General features: G+C 35.3%; 1 protein-coding gene across 3 annotated transcripts; it reads right to left on the bottom strand.

The window, feature by feature from the left end:
- Positions 1-295: 295 nt before the first annotated feature.
- On the bottom strand, positions 296-18,516 carry LOC124533779 (solute carrier family 2, facilitated glucose transporter member 1-like). Of its 3 annotated transcripts, none has more exons than XM_047109288.1 (11): positions 18,237-18,516; positions 8,130-8,276; positions 7,728-7,888; positions 6,882-7,006; positions 6,162-6,302; positions 5,806-5,943; positions 5,133-5,332; positions 4,572-4,784; positions 1,920-2,022; positions 1,435-1,603; positions 296-725 (listed from the first exon to the last, which is right to left on the bottom strand). In XM_047109288.1, the coding sequence occupies exons 1-11, from the start codon at positions 18,318-18,320 to the stop codon at positions 617-619; spliced, it is 1,590 nt and encodes a 529-aa protein (XP_046965244.1). In that variant the 5' UTR covers positions 18,321-18,516; the 3' UTR covers positions 296-616. The 3 variants fall into 3 exon arrangements, with proteins under 3 accessions (XP_046965244.1, XP_046965245.1, XP_046965246.1); XM_047109289.1 differs by lacking the exon at positions 18,237-18,516 and adding an exon at positions 8,860-9,015; XM_047109290.1 differs by lacking the exon at positions 18,237-18,516 and adding an exon at positions 12,425-12,836 and having other exon boundaries at positions 297-725.
- Positions 18,517-18,889: the final 373 nt, after the last annotated feature.

Raw genomic sequence — 18,889 nt, 5'->3', positions numbered from 1 at the left:
TTAAAGAAAGATGAAAATAATAATCAATCTATTTTCAAAAAATCATAAATAAAAATGTATTTTTTAAACGTTTGTCATGTGACATCGTAAGCCCGGCCAATCAGCGCTCCTGATGATGATGAAGTCACTTGCTTGTTAACCTTGCTTGCCTACTATATGTGCCACAGATTAAAATACAAGTGATGTCACCGACCCCTTTGCAGCGCCATATTGTTCAAGTAGCGTTTTTGTTGAATTTTTAAAATGATATATTTACTAGAAATCAAAAAATCTACTTTAACTGGGTTCCTTACACTCTACTAAATAATATAAAATAGATTTAAAAAAAGCAGTCAAATAGCCTATTGTAAAAAAAGAATATTATTTAGTTTGTGTGGGAGTGTTTGTGACAAACTGTGACAAAAGTTTGTTTCAAAGTATAAATTAGCCTACAGAGCATATTTTCTGGACCTATGATGTATTACAATTTGTATCAGAATTTTCTAGTTAAAGAATTTCTATTAAGTTCCGTTCAACCAATTCTGTAATATTAGCTTACGACTTATGGACGTTTGATCAGATCCTTTAACTGCGGTCAATAACTGTCAAGTGACGCTGGCCGTGACGTCACGCGGCGTCAGGCGGCGACCGGCTGGCAAGCGCTCAGCGGGCGGGACTTCAGACCGCGACTGCAGAGCTGCGCCACTTGCGTCGGTGTCTTGCCTTTCGTTTCGGGAAAGTATAATCTGTAATTGAAATTAAAGATTAATAATGATAAGAAGAGCCGAGATAGCTCAGTGGTTAGAGTGTACATCTTAACCGATGATTGTGCATTCGCGATTAAAGGAAAGGTTGACATTTCAGATAGCTCCGGTGTTGGTCGATGGACCACCATTAGGATATTGGTCCATGGACCACCATTAGGATGTTAGTCGACGGACCACCATTAGGATGTTAGTCCATGGACCACCATTAGGATATTGGTCCATGGACCACCATTAGGATGTTGGTCCATGGACCACCATTAGGATTTTGGTCGATGGACCACCATTAGAATGTTGAATGGATGGACGATGGACTCCTTATAGGCGGTCTAGCAACCTAATTCATATTTTAAAAAAAACAGATCTTAAACCAAGAAGCCCCCGTGACTAGCTACTGAGTTTATCTGCTTGACGTAATAAAATAAATTATCGTGAGTCAACCTGCATACGTCTATTGAAAATGTGCTAGATGTGTATTACAGTAATAACATTCATTACCAAATTGATTATTGTTTGAGTAACATTTCTTTATGTGTGTGTGCGTGTGTGTGTGCGTGCGCGCGCGTATGTGTGTGTGTGTGTGTGTGTGTGTGTGTGTGTGTGTGTGTGTGTGTGTGTGTGTGTGGGTGTGCGTGTGTGGGTGTGCGTGTGTGTGTGTGTGTGTGTGGGTGTGCGTGTGTGTGTGTGTGACCTCTGGAAGAAGAAGAGCGCGGCGGTGAGCGCGGAGAAGAGGAGGAAGCAGCCGGCGCCCATGAATTCGCGCAGCGTGGGGAAGCTCATGCCCACGAGGAAGTTCCCGCCCCAGTTGCACAGCGAGCCCCACGCCATGCCGCCCGCGCGGGTGCTCACCTCGAATAGCTCTGCGCACACATACACACAAACCTGATTAGTTGTACTTAATTTGCCTATAAGTTAATCTCATAAATTTAAAAAAAATTGCATGTGTGATGAAAGTACAGGTAAGGGTAACACGATAGTGTAGCCTCGTCTTTTGAAGAAGACCTCATTCAAAACCAAATCTATGCCTTTATGCCGAACCTTGCCTTGGCCCATTGCAATTTCAGAGATAACTGACAAAAATCTGTTAATTTCCAAATATATATGATACTTTAATTTAACTTTATTGCCTTAATCAGTATTATTTTTTTTTTTACTATTGATGTATTGTATACTCACCCGAGGCAATGAAATAAGGTATAGGGCCGAGACCGAACCCGTACACTAGGACGTACAGTATCACGGCCACCGTGCACACGTAGGGCATCCAGGGCAGCGCGTCCTGAAAGGAAATATGTATCAGATGAATTTTGTAAATTATATATAGTACGACACAATTTAGATGTCCAATCAACAAAATTCGTAAACCCGATCACATTAAAATAAAGTACGCTATTCCAAAATATCAATATTTTTTTTTTTTAAATGATCTTTACACAAACGTTACGACTTGTGATATCATATGAACTAATATAATCGTCAATTTGAAATAAAACTAGCTATAACGGATTTGAATCGCGTATATTAATTATTTTTAACATCCCGACGTTTCGAGCACTTTACAGCGTTCGTGGTCACGGGTAGACTAAGGTGACATTTGTCTATATGAAGAAAAAATATTATTTACAACAACCGCCAACGATTTCTCAATTTCTTTGTTGGCGTTTTAGGGAGTTATGTCTACTGGTCGTACGAATGCGACGCGTAGTAGTGTGTGTGTGGGGGGGCGCGATAGGGAGTTATGTCTACTGGTCGTGCGAATGCGACGCGTAGTAGTGTGTGTGTGGGGGGGGCTCGATAGGGATTTATGTCTACTGGTCGTGCGAATGCGACGCGTAGTAGTGTGTGTGGGGGGGCGCGATAGGGAGTTATGTCTACTGGTCGTGCGAATGCGACACGTAGTAGTGTGTGTGTGGGGGGGGGGCGCGATAGGGATTTATGTCTACTGGTCGTGCGAATGCGACGCGTAGTAGTGTGTGTGTGGGGGGGGGCGCGATAGGGAGTTATGTCTACTGGTCGTGCGAATGCGACGCGTAGTAGTGTGTGTGTGGGGGGGCGCGATAGGGAGTTATGTCTACTGGTCGTGCGAATGCGACGCGTTGTGTGGGGGGGGGCGTTGTAGGGAGTTATGTCTACTGGTGGTGCGAATGCGACGCGTAGTAGTGTGTGTGTGGGAGGGCGCGATAGGGAGTTATGTCTACTGGTCGTGCGAATGCGACGCGTATTAGTGTGTGTGGGGGGGCGCGATAGGGAGTTATGTCTACTGGTCGTGTGAATGCGACGCGTAGTAGTGTGTGTGTGTGTGGGGGGCGCGATAGGGAGTTATGTCTACTGGTCGCGCGAATGCGACGCGTAGTAGTGTGTGTGTGGGGGGGCGCGATAGGGAGTTATGTCTACTGGTCGTGCGAATGCGACGCGTAGTAGTGTGTGTGTGGGGGGGCGCGATAGGGAGTTATGTCTACTGGTCGTGCGAATGCGACGCGTTGTGTGGGGGGGGGGCGTTGTAGAGAGTTATGTCTACTGGTCGTGCGAATGCGACGCGTAGTAGTGTGTGTGTGGGGGGGGGCGCGATAGGGAGTTATGTCTACTGGTCGTGCGAATGCGACGCGTAGTAGTGTGTGTGTGGGGGGGCGCGATAGGGAGTTATGTCTACTGGTCGTGCGAATGCGACGCGTTGTGTGGGGGGGGGGGCGTTGTAGGGAGTTATGTCTACTGGTCGTGCGAATGCGACGCGTAGTAGTGTGTGTGTGGGGGGGGGGCGCGATAGGGAGTTATGTCTACTGGTCGTGCGAATGCGACGCGTAGTAGTGTGTGTGGGGGGGCGCGATAGGGAGTTATGTCTATTTGCACTCGCTCTCTCGTGTTGAAGCGAGTATCTCTAGCGTGTAATGGCGCGATAGGGAGTTATGTCTACTGGTCGTGCGAATGCGACACGTAGTAGTGTGTGTGTGGGGGGGCGCGATAGGGAGTTATGTCTACTGGTCGTGCGAATGCGACACGTAGTAGTGTGTGTGTGGGGGGGCGCGATAGGGAGTTATGTCTATATGCACTCGCTCTCTCGGGTTGAAGCGAGTATCTCTAGCGTGTAATGGCGCGATAGGGAGTTATGTCTACTGGTCGTGCGAATGCGACACGTAGTAGTGTGTGTGTGGGGGGGCGCGATAGGGAGTTATGTCTACTGGTCGTGCGAATGCGACACGTAGTAGTGTGTGTGTGGGGGGGCGCGATAGGGAGTTATGTCTATATGCACTCGCTCTCTCGGGTTGAAGCGAGTATCTCTAGCGTGTAATGGCGCGATAGGGAGTTATGTCTACTGGTCGTGCGAATGCGACACGTAGTAGTGTGTGTGTGGGGGGGCGCGATAGGGAGTTATGTCTATATGCACTCGCTCTCTCGGGTTGAAGCGAGTATCTCTAGCGTGTAATGGCGCGATAGGGAGTTATGTCTACTGGTCGTGCGAATGCGACACGTAGTAGTGTGTGTGTGGGGGGGCGCGATAGGGAGTTATGTCTACTGGTCGTGCGAATGCGACGCGTAGTAGTGTGTGTGTGGGGGGGGCGCGATAGGGAGTTATGTCTATTTGCACTCGCTCTCTCGGGTTGATGCGACAATCTCTAGCGTGTAATGGCGCGATCGGGAGTTATGTCTATGTGCACTCGCTCTCTCGGGTTGAAGCGAGAATCTAGCGTGTAATGGCGCGATAGGGAGTTATGTCTATTGGTAGTAGTTGTGTAGCGTAGTAGTGTGTGTGTGTGCGCGATAGGGCTACTTGTATGGGTCGTGTGAATGCGACGCGTAGTAGTGTGTGTGTGGGGGGGGGTGTGTTCTCACGATGTAGGCGAGCGCGAGCGCCAGCGCGGCGAGCAGCAGCGCGGCGGCGGCGGCGGAGGCGAGCAGCAGCGCGCGTCTGCCGGCGCGCGGCAGCAGCGCCAGCATGGCGAGCGCCGTGCACACGTTGACGGTGCCGCAGCCCACCGTGGCCAGCTGTGCCCGCCGCGCCGACAGCCCCGCCTGCTCGAAGATCGTCTGCGAGTAGTAGAACACCTGCGCGTGCGCAGCCTCGTTAGTCGTATCACGTTATAAACAAAAAAACTTTAGATTTTCGTATTCCATAGATTTTCTAGTAGCTCTGCTATGTAATGCACAATTGAAGTTAATACTTAAAAACTTTACTTTAATTTTACTTCCGCATTTTTTCTCCCTTCCCTTTTTCCATAATAAACACACCATATTCAAACTCATAATAAGAATATTAAATTGATCAAAACTAGTGACACCGCATCAATTCAATATCAAGCATTGGTAATTTGTGATAAATTTAAATAATGCCAACAAATTTGGCACGGTGTAGAATTAATTAAATCAATACACTATGAACTTTCAAAATCTCACCGCATTGATTCCACTGGTCTGCTGGCCAGCCTGCATGGTGCACGCGAGGAGTAAGGGCAGTCGTAGTTTGGGCTCGCGGGCGACCCTCCACATGGACCACCTCTCCCCGCTACTGCTGGCTTCAGCGTGCACTTCCTCTCTCAACAGTTCCAAGTCCTCAGTGAGAACGCTCGGAATTTCTCCCCGCAAGCGACTCAGTTCTAAAGAAATTTTCAAAAAAAAAGTTGGCTAATTATGGTAAACTTTAACCCTGGTACTTAACAGTAGTAACCACATTTCAATTCAAAAATCCAATTTATTAAAAGTATAGAAGGTATAAAGTAACATTAGAGTATAATGAACCATTAATTTTATTTTATCTAATAATTAGAACACAGCATAACTATTAGAATTAGATATTATATATATTATAATTAGATATTATAATTATTAGAATTAGAACACAGCATAACTGCTAAAATCAAGACGTTCAGGTTATTTTTGTAACATAGGTAAGTTGCCTGGCAAATAGACCACCTGGTGGTAGGATGTTACGACTGCCCATATATATAATAGCAGTAAGATATTTAATACACTTCCTTAGCCAAAATCCAAGCAGACTTATCCAGGGGACCTAAATAACTGGATTGTTTTTCTACATATTTATTTAATAATAATAATTGATTAATCTCACCGTTTATAGCCGCTGGTTCGTTTCTCTTGACAACAAAAAGGTATTTCGGACTCTCAGGTAATATAAACAGAATAGGCAATGATATTATGACTAGCAACGCGAAGACGGATAACAGATAGGGCCAGTTGTCGACTCCACCTGAAAATAATACAAGCAATTATATTAATTATTTAGTTGGCTTATATATAGAATTATCCATTAAAAAAATTAAATTTATTTTAATAAGTCATCAAAAAAATATTGATGCTGACAACATTTGTATACTTATGCTGTAATGTTGCCATATAACGATTTACACATTATTATTAATATTTTTTTATTTTTTTTAAATTGTATACAAATATCAAGTGATTCACCCAATATAAAGTCCAACCCCATAACTTGTCCCACAAGCACTCCAGCATTAACCCCAAGGGGACAGGCGACCCCCATGGCGCCCGACAGCCTGGGCGGCGACAGCTCCGTTAAGTACATGGGCACAATACTCGTCGTCAGACCTGGCCGAAATGTATATAAAATGTAAATATCGAAAAACGAAAATACATTTATCAAAAATCTAAAAAATAATAGGGGAGGAATCGGTCAGAATCAATCATTCATTATATATTATAGTACGACACAACTTAGATGTAGCATCGGCAAAAAATCGTCAAACCACAGAACGAAATTTAATGAAATTTGGTATGAAGCAAACTAGAACTCCAAAAAAGGGCAAAGGCTACATTTTTGCCTGACATATAACAACCAACACACTAAAACGCGAGCAACGCCGTGGGCGACTACTAGTTTTGCACAAAAGTGACGACCTCCGTGGTCGAGTGGTATGTACACCGGTTTTCATGGGTACGCCACTTCGAGGTCCCGGGTTCGATTCCCGGCCGAGTCGATATAGATTACCATAAGTTTTCTATGTTGTCTTGGGTCTGGGTGTCTGTGATACCTTCGTTACTTCTGATTTTCCATATCACAAGTGCTTTAGCTACTTACATTGGGATCAGAGTAATGTATGTAATGTTGTCTCATATTTATTTATTTATTATTTATTAAAAGCGAGTTAAAATGTATTACAAACTCACCACCAGCAAGACCGACAAGCAATCTTCCGAGTATAAGCATCTCCACAGAGTTAGCGGCGCGACAAAATAAGAATAGAACCGCTCCCGCAATCGCCAAGAGATTCGTTATTATTATGGCATTCTTTCTGTAAAAAAAACATGCATTACATATAGAAACTTCAATTCGTGCAATATTCCCTTTTAATCGCAATTTTAGCTACGGGGATCAGTCTCAAGGGCTTATAACAGTTTGCGCAAACACTAGTGTACTTTACTTTGAATTTACGAAAGTACTGCGGATAAATTTAGCCTTCGTCCATTTTCTTTTCATACAAAATTATTATTAACATAATTTTAATTGTTTATCCTACATCCATAGTTTTAAATAAAATATAAATACTTATTACATACAAACATTACACAACAGAAGCCATACAAGTATTCACCTACAAGCATACTCACTCAATCATTCTGGATTTTTTTGCAAATAAAAAACACTTTGTTTATATATTCTTATATCTAAAAATGAAGAAAGTAAATTTGAATCTGGCATTTAAAGAAATCTGAAAAAAAAAATCTGAAATTTCTGAGGTTTATCATTACATAGTATAAAACAAAGTCGCTTATATATGCTCAGATTTTTCAAATTACGCAACGGATTTTGGTGTGGTTTTTTTCACAGATAGGAGTGATTCAAAAGGAAGGTTTTCGTATATAATACACAGACAATCCAGTAAAGAAACACTGAGAATTTTAGATGAGTATAATAAGATGTCGTAAATAAACAAATTCTGTAGTAAAAAATGTTAATAGTGTGATAGGAAAAATCTAAACAAACACTCACAAAACTAATCTATCAATACTCACCTCCCAAACTTGTCAGCAAAAAAGGAACCGAGAATCGATCCTGTGCACCCTCCCACAATAAATATCGATACAACGGAAGACCAGAGCACGTTGAGCCATGTCTTATCCAAAGGCAGATCGTAGCGACTTATGAAACTTTCGTTGCAAAAGGTCTTTATGATCTGAAATTAAAAAAAAAATTCTTGTTGGTGATCACTTACCATCAGATGGCTATTAGCTATGTCATAAAAAAATACATATGAAAATGATTCACGTCGTGACCTAGACAATAATAGGCTCTCTATTCACACAGATCAATAAACCGTTTAAAATATAAAACAAATCTTGCATCATTAACATGAAATAAATGAGATCATACTTCAACTAAATAAAATATAATAAATTTGTAATTCGAATACATACCTCAGCTGGCGAATTGACAACTCCTATGTTGAATCCCACAGGCAAGGATGAACCAAGGGTGGTTGTCACCCCGGCTAGCACCAAATAGAACGACCATCCCGGTTTGAATTCGTGAGTTTGAGTCAAATGTTGCTGTTCATTGGCAACCTGCAACGAGTTATTTTAAAGGCTTAGCATATTTCATACAAAGGAGTAAATAATATATACCTGTAGAATGTAGATACTAGTTTAAGTGTTTTTTGTTTCTATCGTTAGCGTTTTTTACCATTTATTCGATTGCATAGAAACTTTGTTATCTTTGAAAACCGGCCAATAATATAAGGTCCCGTACATTTGGGTCCAAATCAAACTTCATAAACTACTAGAATATTATTATATGTACATTATGTTATAATTCTTAACTCATCAGAACTGTTTTTTTAGGAACTTTAATGGTTTGGAATGGGGGGTGCTGTAGCCTAAGGCCTTCCCAGAATCTGGCACAGGACAAAATGGAAATGAAAATGATTGGACACACAAAACAAAGTCTTTGCCAAGCAAGCAGAAAAACTTTAAAATAGTTTAATAAAAAAATTAAACTGATTTCGATACTGTGTTAAGTATAGAATAAATCAATATGTTCTAAATCTTGATATCGAATCACTTAACTTAGTATGTAACACAACTTCCAATGAACAAACTTTATTACTTTTCTACTACGTAGGAAACATCAAATAGTCCAACACATTACCTTAATTTGTTGCGTAGTCGGACAATCATTCTTATCTAACATTAGAACACGATTTAGGTAATATTTAACTGTTCTTGTTTACTGCTAAAGTTACAAATTGATTTCGCTTTACGAATCACAGATAATAATATAAAAAACATTCATTCTTTACTGAACGAATATTCTAGAAACTAAGGTCGTTACGATGAAAATTATCATAAAACGTAAACAATTGAAAACAAATTTACTATAGTCACGGAGATCGCGTTCGGTATTAACTAATAAAAAATATTACAAAAAATAACTTTTATTTGAATTTTTGAAATAAGAACACAGATTTATAACTGAAGTGGTTATATCGAAGACAAATGGTAGCACAGAGAAGAATAAGTAGACCGGCCAGAACCAATCACAAAGCAAGGTGTCGGGAACGAAGAATTTCAGGATGATCGATGCGATTCCGTGGCTTGTGATAGCTGATTTTTTTATTTAGGACCTTATTAGTATTAAAAGATAATCAAGGGGAAAACCAGTTGTCAATATCGTGGGTTTCGAGTCCTGTGCATAATTTATGTTTGTGATTTAGTTCATGCATTAAACGAAACAGTTAGTGGTAACAAGACGAAATTATAAGCGATGATTACGCGTTAAGCACCACTAAATTCATGTTTTGTTTTATTTATAATTCATCGTATGGTGAAGGAAAGCATCGAGTAGAAATTGGCACGTGGTGAAAGAAAATCTGCCACCGCATTGGAGCAGAGTGGTGGAGTAAGCTCCAAACCTTCTCAAAAGAGAGAGAAGACCTTTTCCCAGCAGTGCACACTTTTGCCCAGAAGTGGAACATTTATACTTAATGACTTTACATTGTCTTTTATTATATTTTATACAGTACTAAGGTGTAAACCCCGGTGCAACCAAATAAGCCAAACTGTGCGTGTATTAAAAAATATGTGCTTTAGAATAAAAAAGTAGATCAGAAAAGTAGCCTCTGAGACACATGATACATATCGAAAATGTTCAATACAAATAAGTCGGTAAGATGATAGGGACAGATTTTATACAACAGGACTGTTTCTTGGTCGCATTAATAAAAATCATTACAGAATTAATCATTCATAATCGTATTATATATTCCATTCGTTGACCATTTACAAAAAAGAGATGACTACATGAGATATTTTAGGACACAATTGTGGCCGGAAACCTAGCTGTACGATTTCCATACTCAGAGGCCCGATGGGACAGCAATGACATAACTGGATAGATGTCTTTCGACCTTTTTTACCAAGGTTATCTTGAAAGGAAAACTTTGTAACCTTTATGCAAACTGTCAATCTAGTACAATTTTCTAGACCAAGGAGGCAGTTACCTTTTTAAATTACCGAGAGCTATGCAAGGGAAGTAATTAACGTACACGCGAGCGAATGCAAGCAGTACATCGTTATCATAACAAAATACAAGTTACGTTTCATATTACGTGTCGAATCAACTACAAATCTAGTGAAAAAAAAATGCAGTGTATTTGGTGAATCACAACTAAATCATCGTGAATTATTAGTGTCTAGTACTTTTTCTATTGTCTATTTTTACTTGGTCCAAATGGTCCAGTGATTGGAAGTACATTTTAACCAAGATCATGGGCAGTCACCACGTGGATTTCATGTGTCCAATTTGTTTATAACTGATCCCGTACTCGGCGGTGAAGGAAAACATCGTGGCATTATCCTACATGTTATGAATAAATTCTGTTTCGCGGGTATTATTATGATGACAATCAATAAGTTCATAATCATCTATTCTATTCTATTCTATCTTCTCAAACGGGGAATAGGCATTATGCCGAGATTTATGGGATTTACAGGCTGTTAATATTTTATATATCTAATAGATAACAATAACACAAAGAAGGTACAGATATAGCCTTTATACATTAAACCACGCAACAAACCCAAAAATAAAAAAAATCTAACTTAGCTACGTAATAAAACTGTATATTTTTTATAATATATAATCTACTTCTATTCGCATTTATAGCCCTTTTAGAGGCCGTGTTCCCTGTAAAATGTTCCGACGACTATACCCTATCGTTGTCCTTTAAAATTGTCTACTGACTAACTTCAGTCCTGCCAAAATATATAAGACCTTACTCATTGAGTCATACATATTAATTCATAGTACGTACTAGGATATTCAGTGTGTACAAAACTAAACAGCGCGTGATATGTGCAAATACAGACAAACATTCAACAATAAAATCACAAAAGGATACACGTCAAATTTACAAACGATTCGAACATTGTTAGTCCAAATATGAACGTGGTGAACTCAACCACCACCAGAGCTAACGACGTAGCCAAACCAGGCACAAACCTGAAATGATGTATACTGATTACAAGTGCGGATACTAACAGTACAATTTTACAGCCTGGGCAGGTTTCTTGTCAACATTATTCCTAATCTATGTATTTCTATTAAATATTCATTATAAAAAAATTGTCTTGGAATGAAACGTAAATGTCACTTAATACGTAAAACATATCGATATATATTTAATAGCGGTAAAAAATGTACTGATTTATTTATATAATTTAACGTCGCCGTGAAGACAAAAAACATCTAATCATGTAATATAAATGATAATTTAAATATATAAATGAATTGAGTAATATATAAAATAAATAAAATCTTATTATGAAATACAATAGCATCCAGTTTAAATTAATAAATATATAGATGCACATTAATTACATGGATAGATGATTAATAATTATGTAATTTTATAAGACAAAAAGCTATTATATTTGCGTAAACAGCCAAAAATATCTACTTTTATATTAGTACTGTCAAATTTAAAGTAAAAAATAAACAAACAGGCATTTTGTACGACCTTATAAATAAAAATAAAACAGGACACAGATTTATCATTTTTTAAATAAAATATCCTTTTTTATTTTTGCAGTAAACTAAATCTGCTACTAATTAAACACCATAGTGAGGATTATGGATCGAATAAGCTTTCCTAATTATTTAAATTTAGCAAAATATGTATAATTTAATTTCATATAGGAATTTCCTATTAAATCATTTTTATGTCCAGCCCGCTCTTTACACATTTGATGTTATATTTACGTTACGAATTCAATTTAAGCCACACTAAAACAATTACCGTTATCAATCGACGTCGACGTGACTGGAATATTAATAGAATAAAATAAAAATAAATATTTAATGATATCGTAACGGCATATATCCAAATATATATTATTAACTAACGGCGTACATAGGGATTACACAAAAATAATAACTTTTTTTTTTTTTTTGGAATAAATATTATTCTCCTCCACTAAAAGGTAAAAAAAAATCCTTTAAAAATCTTATATTTTTTTTTTATTAAGTTCAACATAATTGTATTAAGTAAAAATTAATTCAATGTTTTAAATATGTACAAAAAATACCTAAACAAAACTAGTATAAATTATTTTTAAAAAAAGCTTAACTTGAAACATTTAAGTCTTTGCTAATAAAAAAAAGTTAGATGAAGAGAAAGCAACCTCTAACGGAAATAGAGGTAACATTTACTGACCTGGTCTTTCTTCTCTGACATATTTTGTTTGTTATTCTCAGCGTATAAAATTGTTATAAGATCAACATTAAACGAACATATTCCGTGGAACTTTAATTATACGAATTTACCGCGCACTTGTTTACAACATTTTCTATGTCTGAGCATGTGGAAACACTAACCTCAAGTAAAGCACCTCACTCTATAGTTTTTATTACACCACTTGATGTTTTCTCAGTAATTATTTTATTATAACTAAACAGTTTATTACAACAAAACACTGACTTAAGGTATACTAATTTATATTTAATTCGTCCCTACACTAACTGGTTGTTAGTGAGAAGTATAATAGTTTTAGTCGCCTTGAACTTTGCAACCTATCTCAATAACTCAAACCGGTACTTAACCGATAGACGCAGACGATGAAATACAAAAATAAATAAACGCAAAAAAGTCCGAAGCGTGTTCGAGGTTCTTGACCCCAGTAAATTAAATAAATCATTTTTTAGTGTATTTAATTTTTTAGTGTGGCAACATTGATCGTTACGTAACAAAACAAAGATGGACGGCGAGTTAAAAAAAAAACGAACACCGAATGCAGATACTCTAAATAATATTATACGGTTATCCGAATACGTCACATAACCTTATTCAATGGACCCTTATTATCTTTTTTTTTTTGAAGAACAAACATCATCTATTTAGTAGCGTGTGTTTATAAACTTTTGTTAATCATATAAAACCGGTTTAATGTTCGTTTAAAGATTAAACTAGATTTATTTATTTTTTAAATATATCTAATGTCTTTATAAAAATACATTACAAATTAGGTCTCCATCAGTATGTATGTTCGCTCTAATATACAATTGATTTATCACAAGGAAATTTTATGTATATAATTTATGAATATTTTTATGTAAATTATTGAATGAGGAAATGTGCCCATTAAGTCAACGCCCGCATGTAACAACAGGCAGGATATAACGTTAGCGTAAAGGACGTAGAGGACACCGCTGGCGTTTTAGTGTGTATACCGATGCAGTCAGCGCCTGCGATCCCAAATAAAATCGTATAGGGGAAACACGTCAAACACTACGTAGGTATGTAAGCTGACGTGCCCGTCTTATAAGCTTTATAGGATCTGTGAGAAATCATTTCTATATCATAAAGATAGAAATATGTCTAGTGTTTTCTTCTACTATTTGAATAAGGAAAGGATTGTCAATATTTTATAGAATGATAAATAAACTAATAATATTTATTAGCCCAATGCGGGATTGAAACCTAGGTCTCCTGGTCCAATCCCATGGATCAGGATCTGCCTCTTCAAATTACATGCGGCAAGCCTCGAAAGCAATCTATATGAGACCGATAAGACAGTACACCTTTCATACGTATAATAATATAAACATGAGAAGACATTCTTCTAAACATATCCGAACTTGAGAACCACGAAACGTGATTTGTTTTGTACAATTATATTTTGTTATTGGATAAAATTTATAAGCATTTATCAGTTTGTACATTTTTATTTAATTACTTAAGGTATCGTGGCAGATATCCAGGCTGTACTGTAAGTGGTCACCATCGCCAACAGACGTTTGGTTGAGACATATTATCATCTTTACATTATTAATATTCCAATCATCCTTGAAACCTGATACCTGTAGTAACACTGACATATTAATCCTTCGAAACGGAACAAAATAATATTAAGTATTGCTTGAAATATGCAATTCTTGCCTACCTAGGCTTATTTATACAAAAACTACAAACATACTAAATTTTATAATAATGTAATCTATTTTGTACTAAAGTCAGGGCAGTGAATTTCAAAACAAAAAACAAACAGATACAATATTCAAAAAAACACATTTGTATCCTTTGATTACATACAAACATACATACAAAGCAAATCGAAGCCTTCCTTTCATTGAAGTTATTTCAAAATATCTTTTATAAATAGTTACCTGTTCAACCAGTTCAACAGGTAACTATTTAAAGAGGCATATTATCTAAGGAATGGAAGTCAGCGAGATTAAAACGCAATTAACAAACAATCTGAATCAATATTAATATTATATGATTTATAATTCTATACGGAAATATATTTTCCTATTGTTTAAGAAGCAGTAAAGTTCTTATCTGGCTATTCACACAACATTAGATATTTATTAACATTAGATATTTATTACAATGTAAACGAAGAACATTCCTAGATTTGTACTTGAGTACACTAGTTTATACTTTGAGTTTTGAGTTTGAGTTTGATTCCTAGATTTGAACAGATTTCCTGAACTAATATTAAATACAAAAATATTGAGTTATTCATATTGTTTTAGAAATAAATTAAGTTTATATTTCTTTATTAAATATTAAAGCGATAAGCTTTTGGGGAGTATGGCTTCGTGCACACATGTTTTCTAACGCAAAGCAGCATTGTTGGGGCCAACGTTGGTGGCGCATTGGCGCCATTGGCGTGTTTCACTTGCTTCCGCATGCTTTAGTTTACCTTTTTCGATAGTGAATGTAGAGGTATTTTCAGTTTATTTGCTAAATGAAATGAAGTATTGCATAACCAATTCGTTATTTTTAGAACACGACAGACGACATCCTAAAAAAACTTCATAAAAATCAGAATTTTCCTTAGAAGTTCAATAAATAAACTCAACCATTTTTTAATGAAATATCTAGTATTACTTGTTTAAAAAATTTGCAACCGTTTAAAAATTTATAGAATTTATAATTAAGACATTACAAAAAATTGTTTTGTTTAATTTACAAAATAACAATTATTAACTGTAAGAATTTTGCTAAAGGGGCTCACCATTTCAATTTTTTTTAAATTTAAACCCTAAGTATTAATGAATCGAGATCTTATTAAAAGTAATCTAAATCTAATAATTATAACATTAAACTATTCAATAATTGACGTAATTATCTAAAAATCAACATGCATCTCAATAAACATAATTCTATTTTTAACAAAGGGTGGTAATAAAATTTCGTATATCATTTTGTTATAACCACGGGTTTAAGTAGAAGTCTATTAAGCCTCCTCGTCTCGAAGCGGTATTTTGCGCGTATCGGTGAAAAAAAACAAGTTTTTATTTATTATTTTTTATGGTTTAGGTTGGCGGACAAGCATATGGGCCACCTGGTGGTAAGTGGTTACCATCACCCATAGACAATGACGCTGTAAGAAATATTAACTATTCCTTATATCGTCAATGTTCCACCAACCTTGGGAGTTAAGATGTTATCTCCCTTGTGCCTGTAGTTACACTGGCTCACTCACCCTTCAAACCGGAACACAACAATACTGAGTACTGTTATTTGGCTTGCACAAAGCCCTATCACCAAGTAAAAAAATATTGTCAATATACCTATTTAAAAAAAAAACAAGCTGAAGGTTTTACTGGAGGTCTTATTAAATATGCTGATGTGACTAATAAAATATTTTAATAGATAGTTTAAGCGCGTACTTACTTTCAAAGTAATAGTTATTTTATGGCATTTATATATAAAATAACTGTGCTACAAATATACTAACATGTTATCTCAAAGATATTGGAATATTTGCTTCAAAACAAATGTTATGTAACTATTAAGGCAAGCAAATGTGAACGTGATAATTTTTTTTAATAATCATTTCACGTTAAAATGGTAACAAATAAGTAAAATTACGTAAAGCCATAATACGTAATGATTTATAAATCAGAAACATAATATTCATACTTTAAAATAATTTACGTCATGATTATTTAACTTGCCATAAATTATATTTTACGTAAGTAACATTAAAAATTTAAAAATTAACGCATATACATTAATGTTTTACAATTATACATACAAGGACGAGATATTCCCGCCTCTTAGGAAAGGCGGCAATTTATATTTAATAAAACATAAAATTAAAACTGGTATATGTATATTTGTAGCAAAAAAATGTATTGTGGTTGATTCCACCAAACATTACTTTTTTTTATATAAAACGAGTATATAAGAAAATCACACAAGTTACCCCAAGACGGGTTTGCGTAGACAAAATACAGACAAGGTTTCTATAAAAAAAATAAAATAATAAAATAATAATTAAATTTAAATCTCATGTTAGAAGCTTTTTACTTAAAAAAAGCGATAAAGGATTGTGACGTAGATGCCAAAAATGCGTGAAGATAACATTCGTTGACTTCTCAAGTAAGACTCGTAACTTATACAGAATATTTCAGAGTTCACAATTGTGGTAAGCAGGTACACTTTCTTCTCTTAGTCCTATAATTCGATGGAAGAGGTGCAAGACCCACAGCTTTACGTGTTTTCTAAGGCGCATCAGTATACACAAATCTAACCTGCAAACTCAGGGTTGCTGAAGACAATTTTAGAACAGGAAAATCAAATAACTTTTATTGATACTCCAACTTAACGTCTGTACCTAAGATGTCAGGATTATACCTCTGTGGTTTTATACCTAGTGTCGAGACTAACAAGTCATAATATAGTTCAATTATTTATTTATTTTTAATTACTTTGTTATCTTTATCATAATATAGAAACTGCCAAGAATCTTAAGTCATTCGATTTATTAGTAAAAGGAAGAAAGTATTGGGAAGCTGATTATTATTGGTTATAACTTACAACAGCACTCTACTATGATATTTAACACGCACATGAGTTTAAATCAACATCATGTATAACAAAGAGTTGTGAATATTTGATAATACTAATCTAGATTAAGCTGGATTAACATAATGAGCAATTAAGTCATTAATTACTAATCTAATACATGTGTATCATATGTACCACACACAAGGGAAATAAAGTAAAGAAACAAAAGTTTGCACGAAACATTTGTTAACAAAGTAGCCATTTATGTTTAAATTATTTTACCTTATTTATAGTTCGGCAATTGGATTATATTGACTAGAAACAACATTATGTTATTTTGGGTCTGGTACTGGTTATTTTAGTATTATATAATAACTTAAGTGATATATGAATTTGACTTTGGCAATAACGGACCAAAAATGTCTTTTCCAGAAACCTCTGGGATAGTAGTATTGTTCTTCTAAATTCATTATATCACTATTATAATAGAAAAATTGTATGCACTTGAATATTTAGATTCTTTAATTAAATCATGTGAATTTATTTTTATTCTAAAGTATTCGTAAAATTAATCTAGAGAGAATATAATTGTAGTATTTGTTGAATGTGTTATGACTATAGAACGGAATGTAGTTTTTCAGTTTAAATAAATTAATTTGTTTGCTGACCAGCTTTCCTTTGTTCCACTTTTACAGAGATTGTGTCGTTTTTATCAAACAAGGTTAAGAGCATTATCTGCTAATTTAAAAACAGTATGAATTATTTAAATTCATATTATATAAAAAAAATTCAAGTTTATTATAAAAAAAGAATTTAGAAATGAACTACAATATAATTGATTCACACAGAACTCTTATTTTTTGTTCGTTAAACATACAATTAAAATAACTTCTATATATTTTTCTCAAGCTTTTATTTTAAGGAAATATTTTATTTAAATATACATTTTAATTCCTGAAATAACTGGACAGGATATTCTTAGTTAAGAATAAAAAAGGAAGAAAGTATTTAAAGTAAATCATGTACTATTATATTAATAAAAAAAATGTAAATATATAATATCTAAAAAAAAATTACAATATATCTCATACTATAACATATTAAATAAGTTATTTACTGCTTTATTTTTGATTTCTCAATTTACCTTTTCAGTAATAATAATTTTAGGTATAATATTTAAATCTGAAGATTAGTAAATAAATATTGTTTACTTGAATTAACTCACCAGTGTTGATGTGTCTGAACGTTCGCCATTGGATATTGGCTCTGAATTGGTAAACAATGATGAAGATTCTTGTTGTTCTCCCATAACAGAGTTACAAGGATAGAAAAGTGGCCCAGTAGGGTTAAAAATCGAATTGATATAAGAGTATCTGCTCCTTTCATGCCGATTTTGATTTTTAAAAAAGGTTTATAATTTTAATTCAGAATTTTCTTATTCCTCTTTACGATATTTACATCGATTTTTTTTTTACAAATTTGAAATCTGTCAGTTATGACTTATGATTAGGTAAAATTTTATGTGACTTAAAAAAATAATGTTGCCTGCTAAATCTAATGTAATATTGAAATTAAAACATTTTGTAGCATATAATATGTACGACATTATCGTTTATTTAAGTATTGGTTATAAGTAAAAAATTAATGTGAACTCTTTAAAAAGGACGCTCATAAATAATTTGCCTATTAAATTAATTTTTTTAGCGCATGATTGCGCTTATACTGTCGATTTTTAATAATTGCAGTTCATCAAAAAGTTACTTTCCTTGATTGATCAACTATCCTACATTTTTTCAAGATCTACCGGCTTTCATTTAGTAACTTTTGAATAAAATATTTATAAAACATATTTCTGAACAGTGATTCTTTAATTGCCGA

This window comes from Vanessa cardui, chromosome 11 (genome assembly GCF_905220365.1).
Source record: "Vanessa cardui chromosome 11, ilVanCard2.1, whole genome shotgun sequence".
Lineage (NCBI taxonomy): Eukaryota > Metazoa > Arthropoda > Insecta > Lepidoptera > Nymphalidae > Vanessa > Vanessa cardui.
This window is presented reverse-complemented; position numbering and strand designations above follow the sequence as displayed.

Bases quoted from the DNA above. Each gene is read 5' to 3' on its own strand.
- LOC124533779 (XM_047109288.1), bottom strand. From the start codon at position 18,320: ATGGGAGAACAACAAGAATCTTCATCATTGTTTACCAATTCAGAGCCA. The intron at 6,303-6,881 runs GTGAGTTTGTAA...CATTTCGGCCAG, and splicing joins GCTTGTCGGTCTTGCTGGTG to GTCTGACGACGAGTATTGTG. The intron at 5,944-6,161 runs GTGAATCACTTG...TATTATTTTCAG, and splicing joins GGGGTTGGACTTTATATTGG to GTGGAGTCGACAACTGGCCC.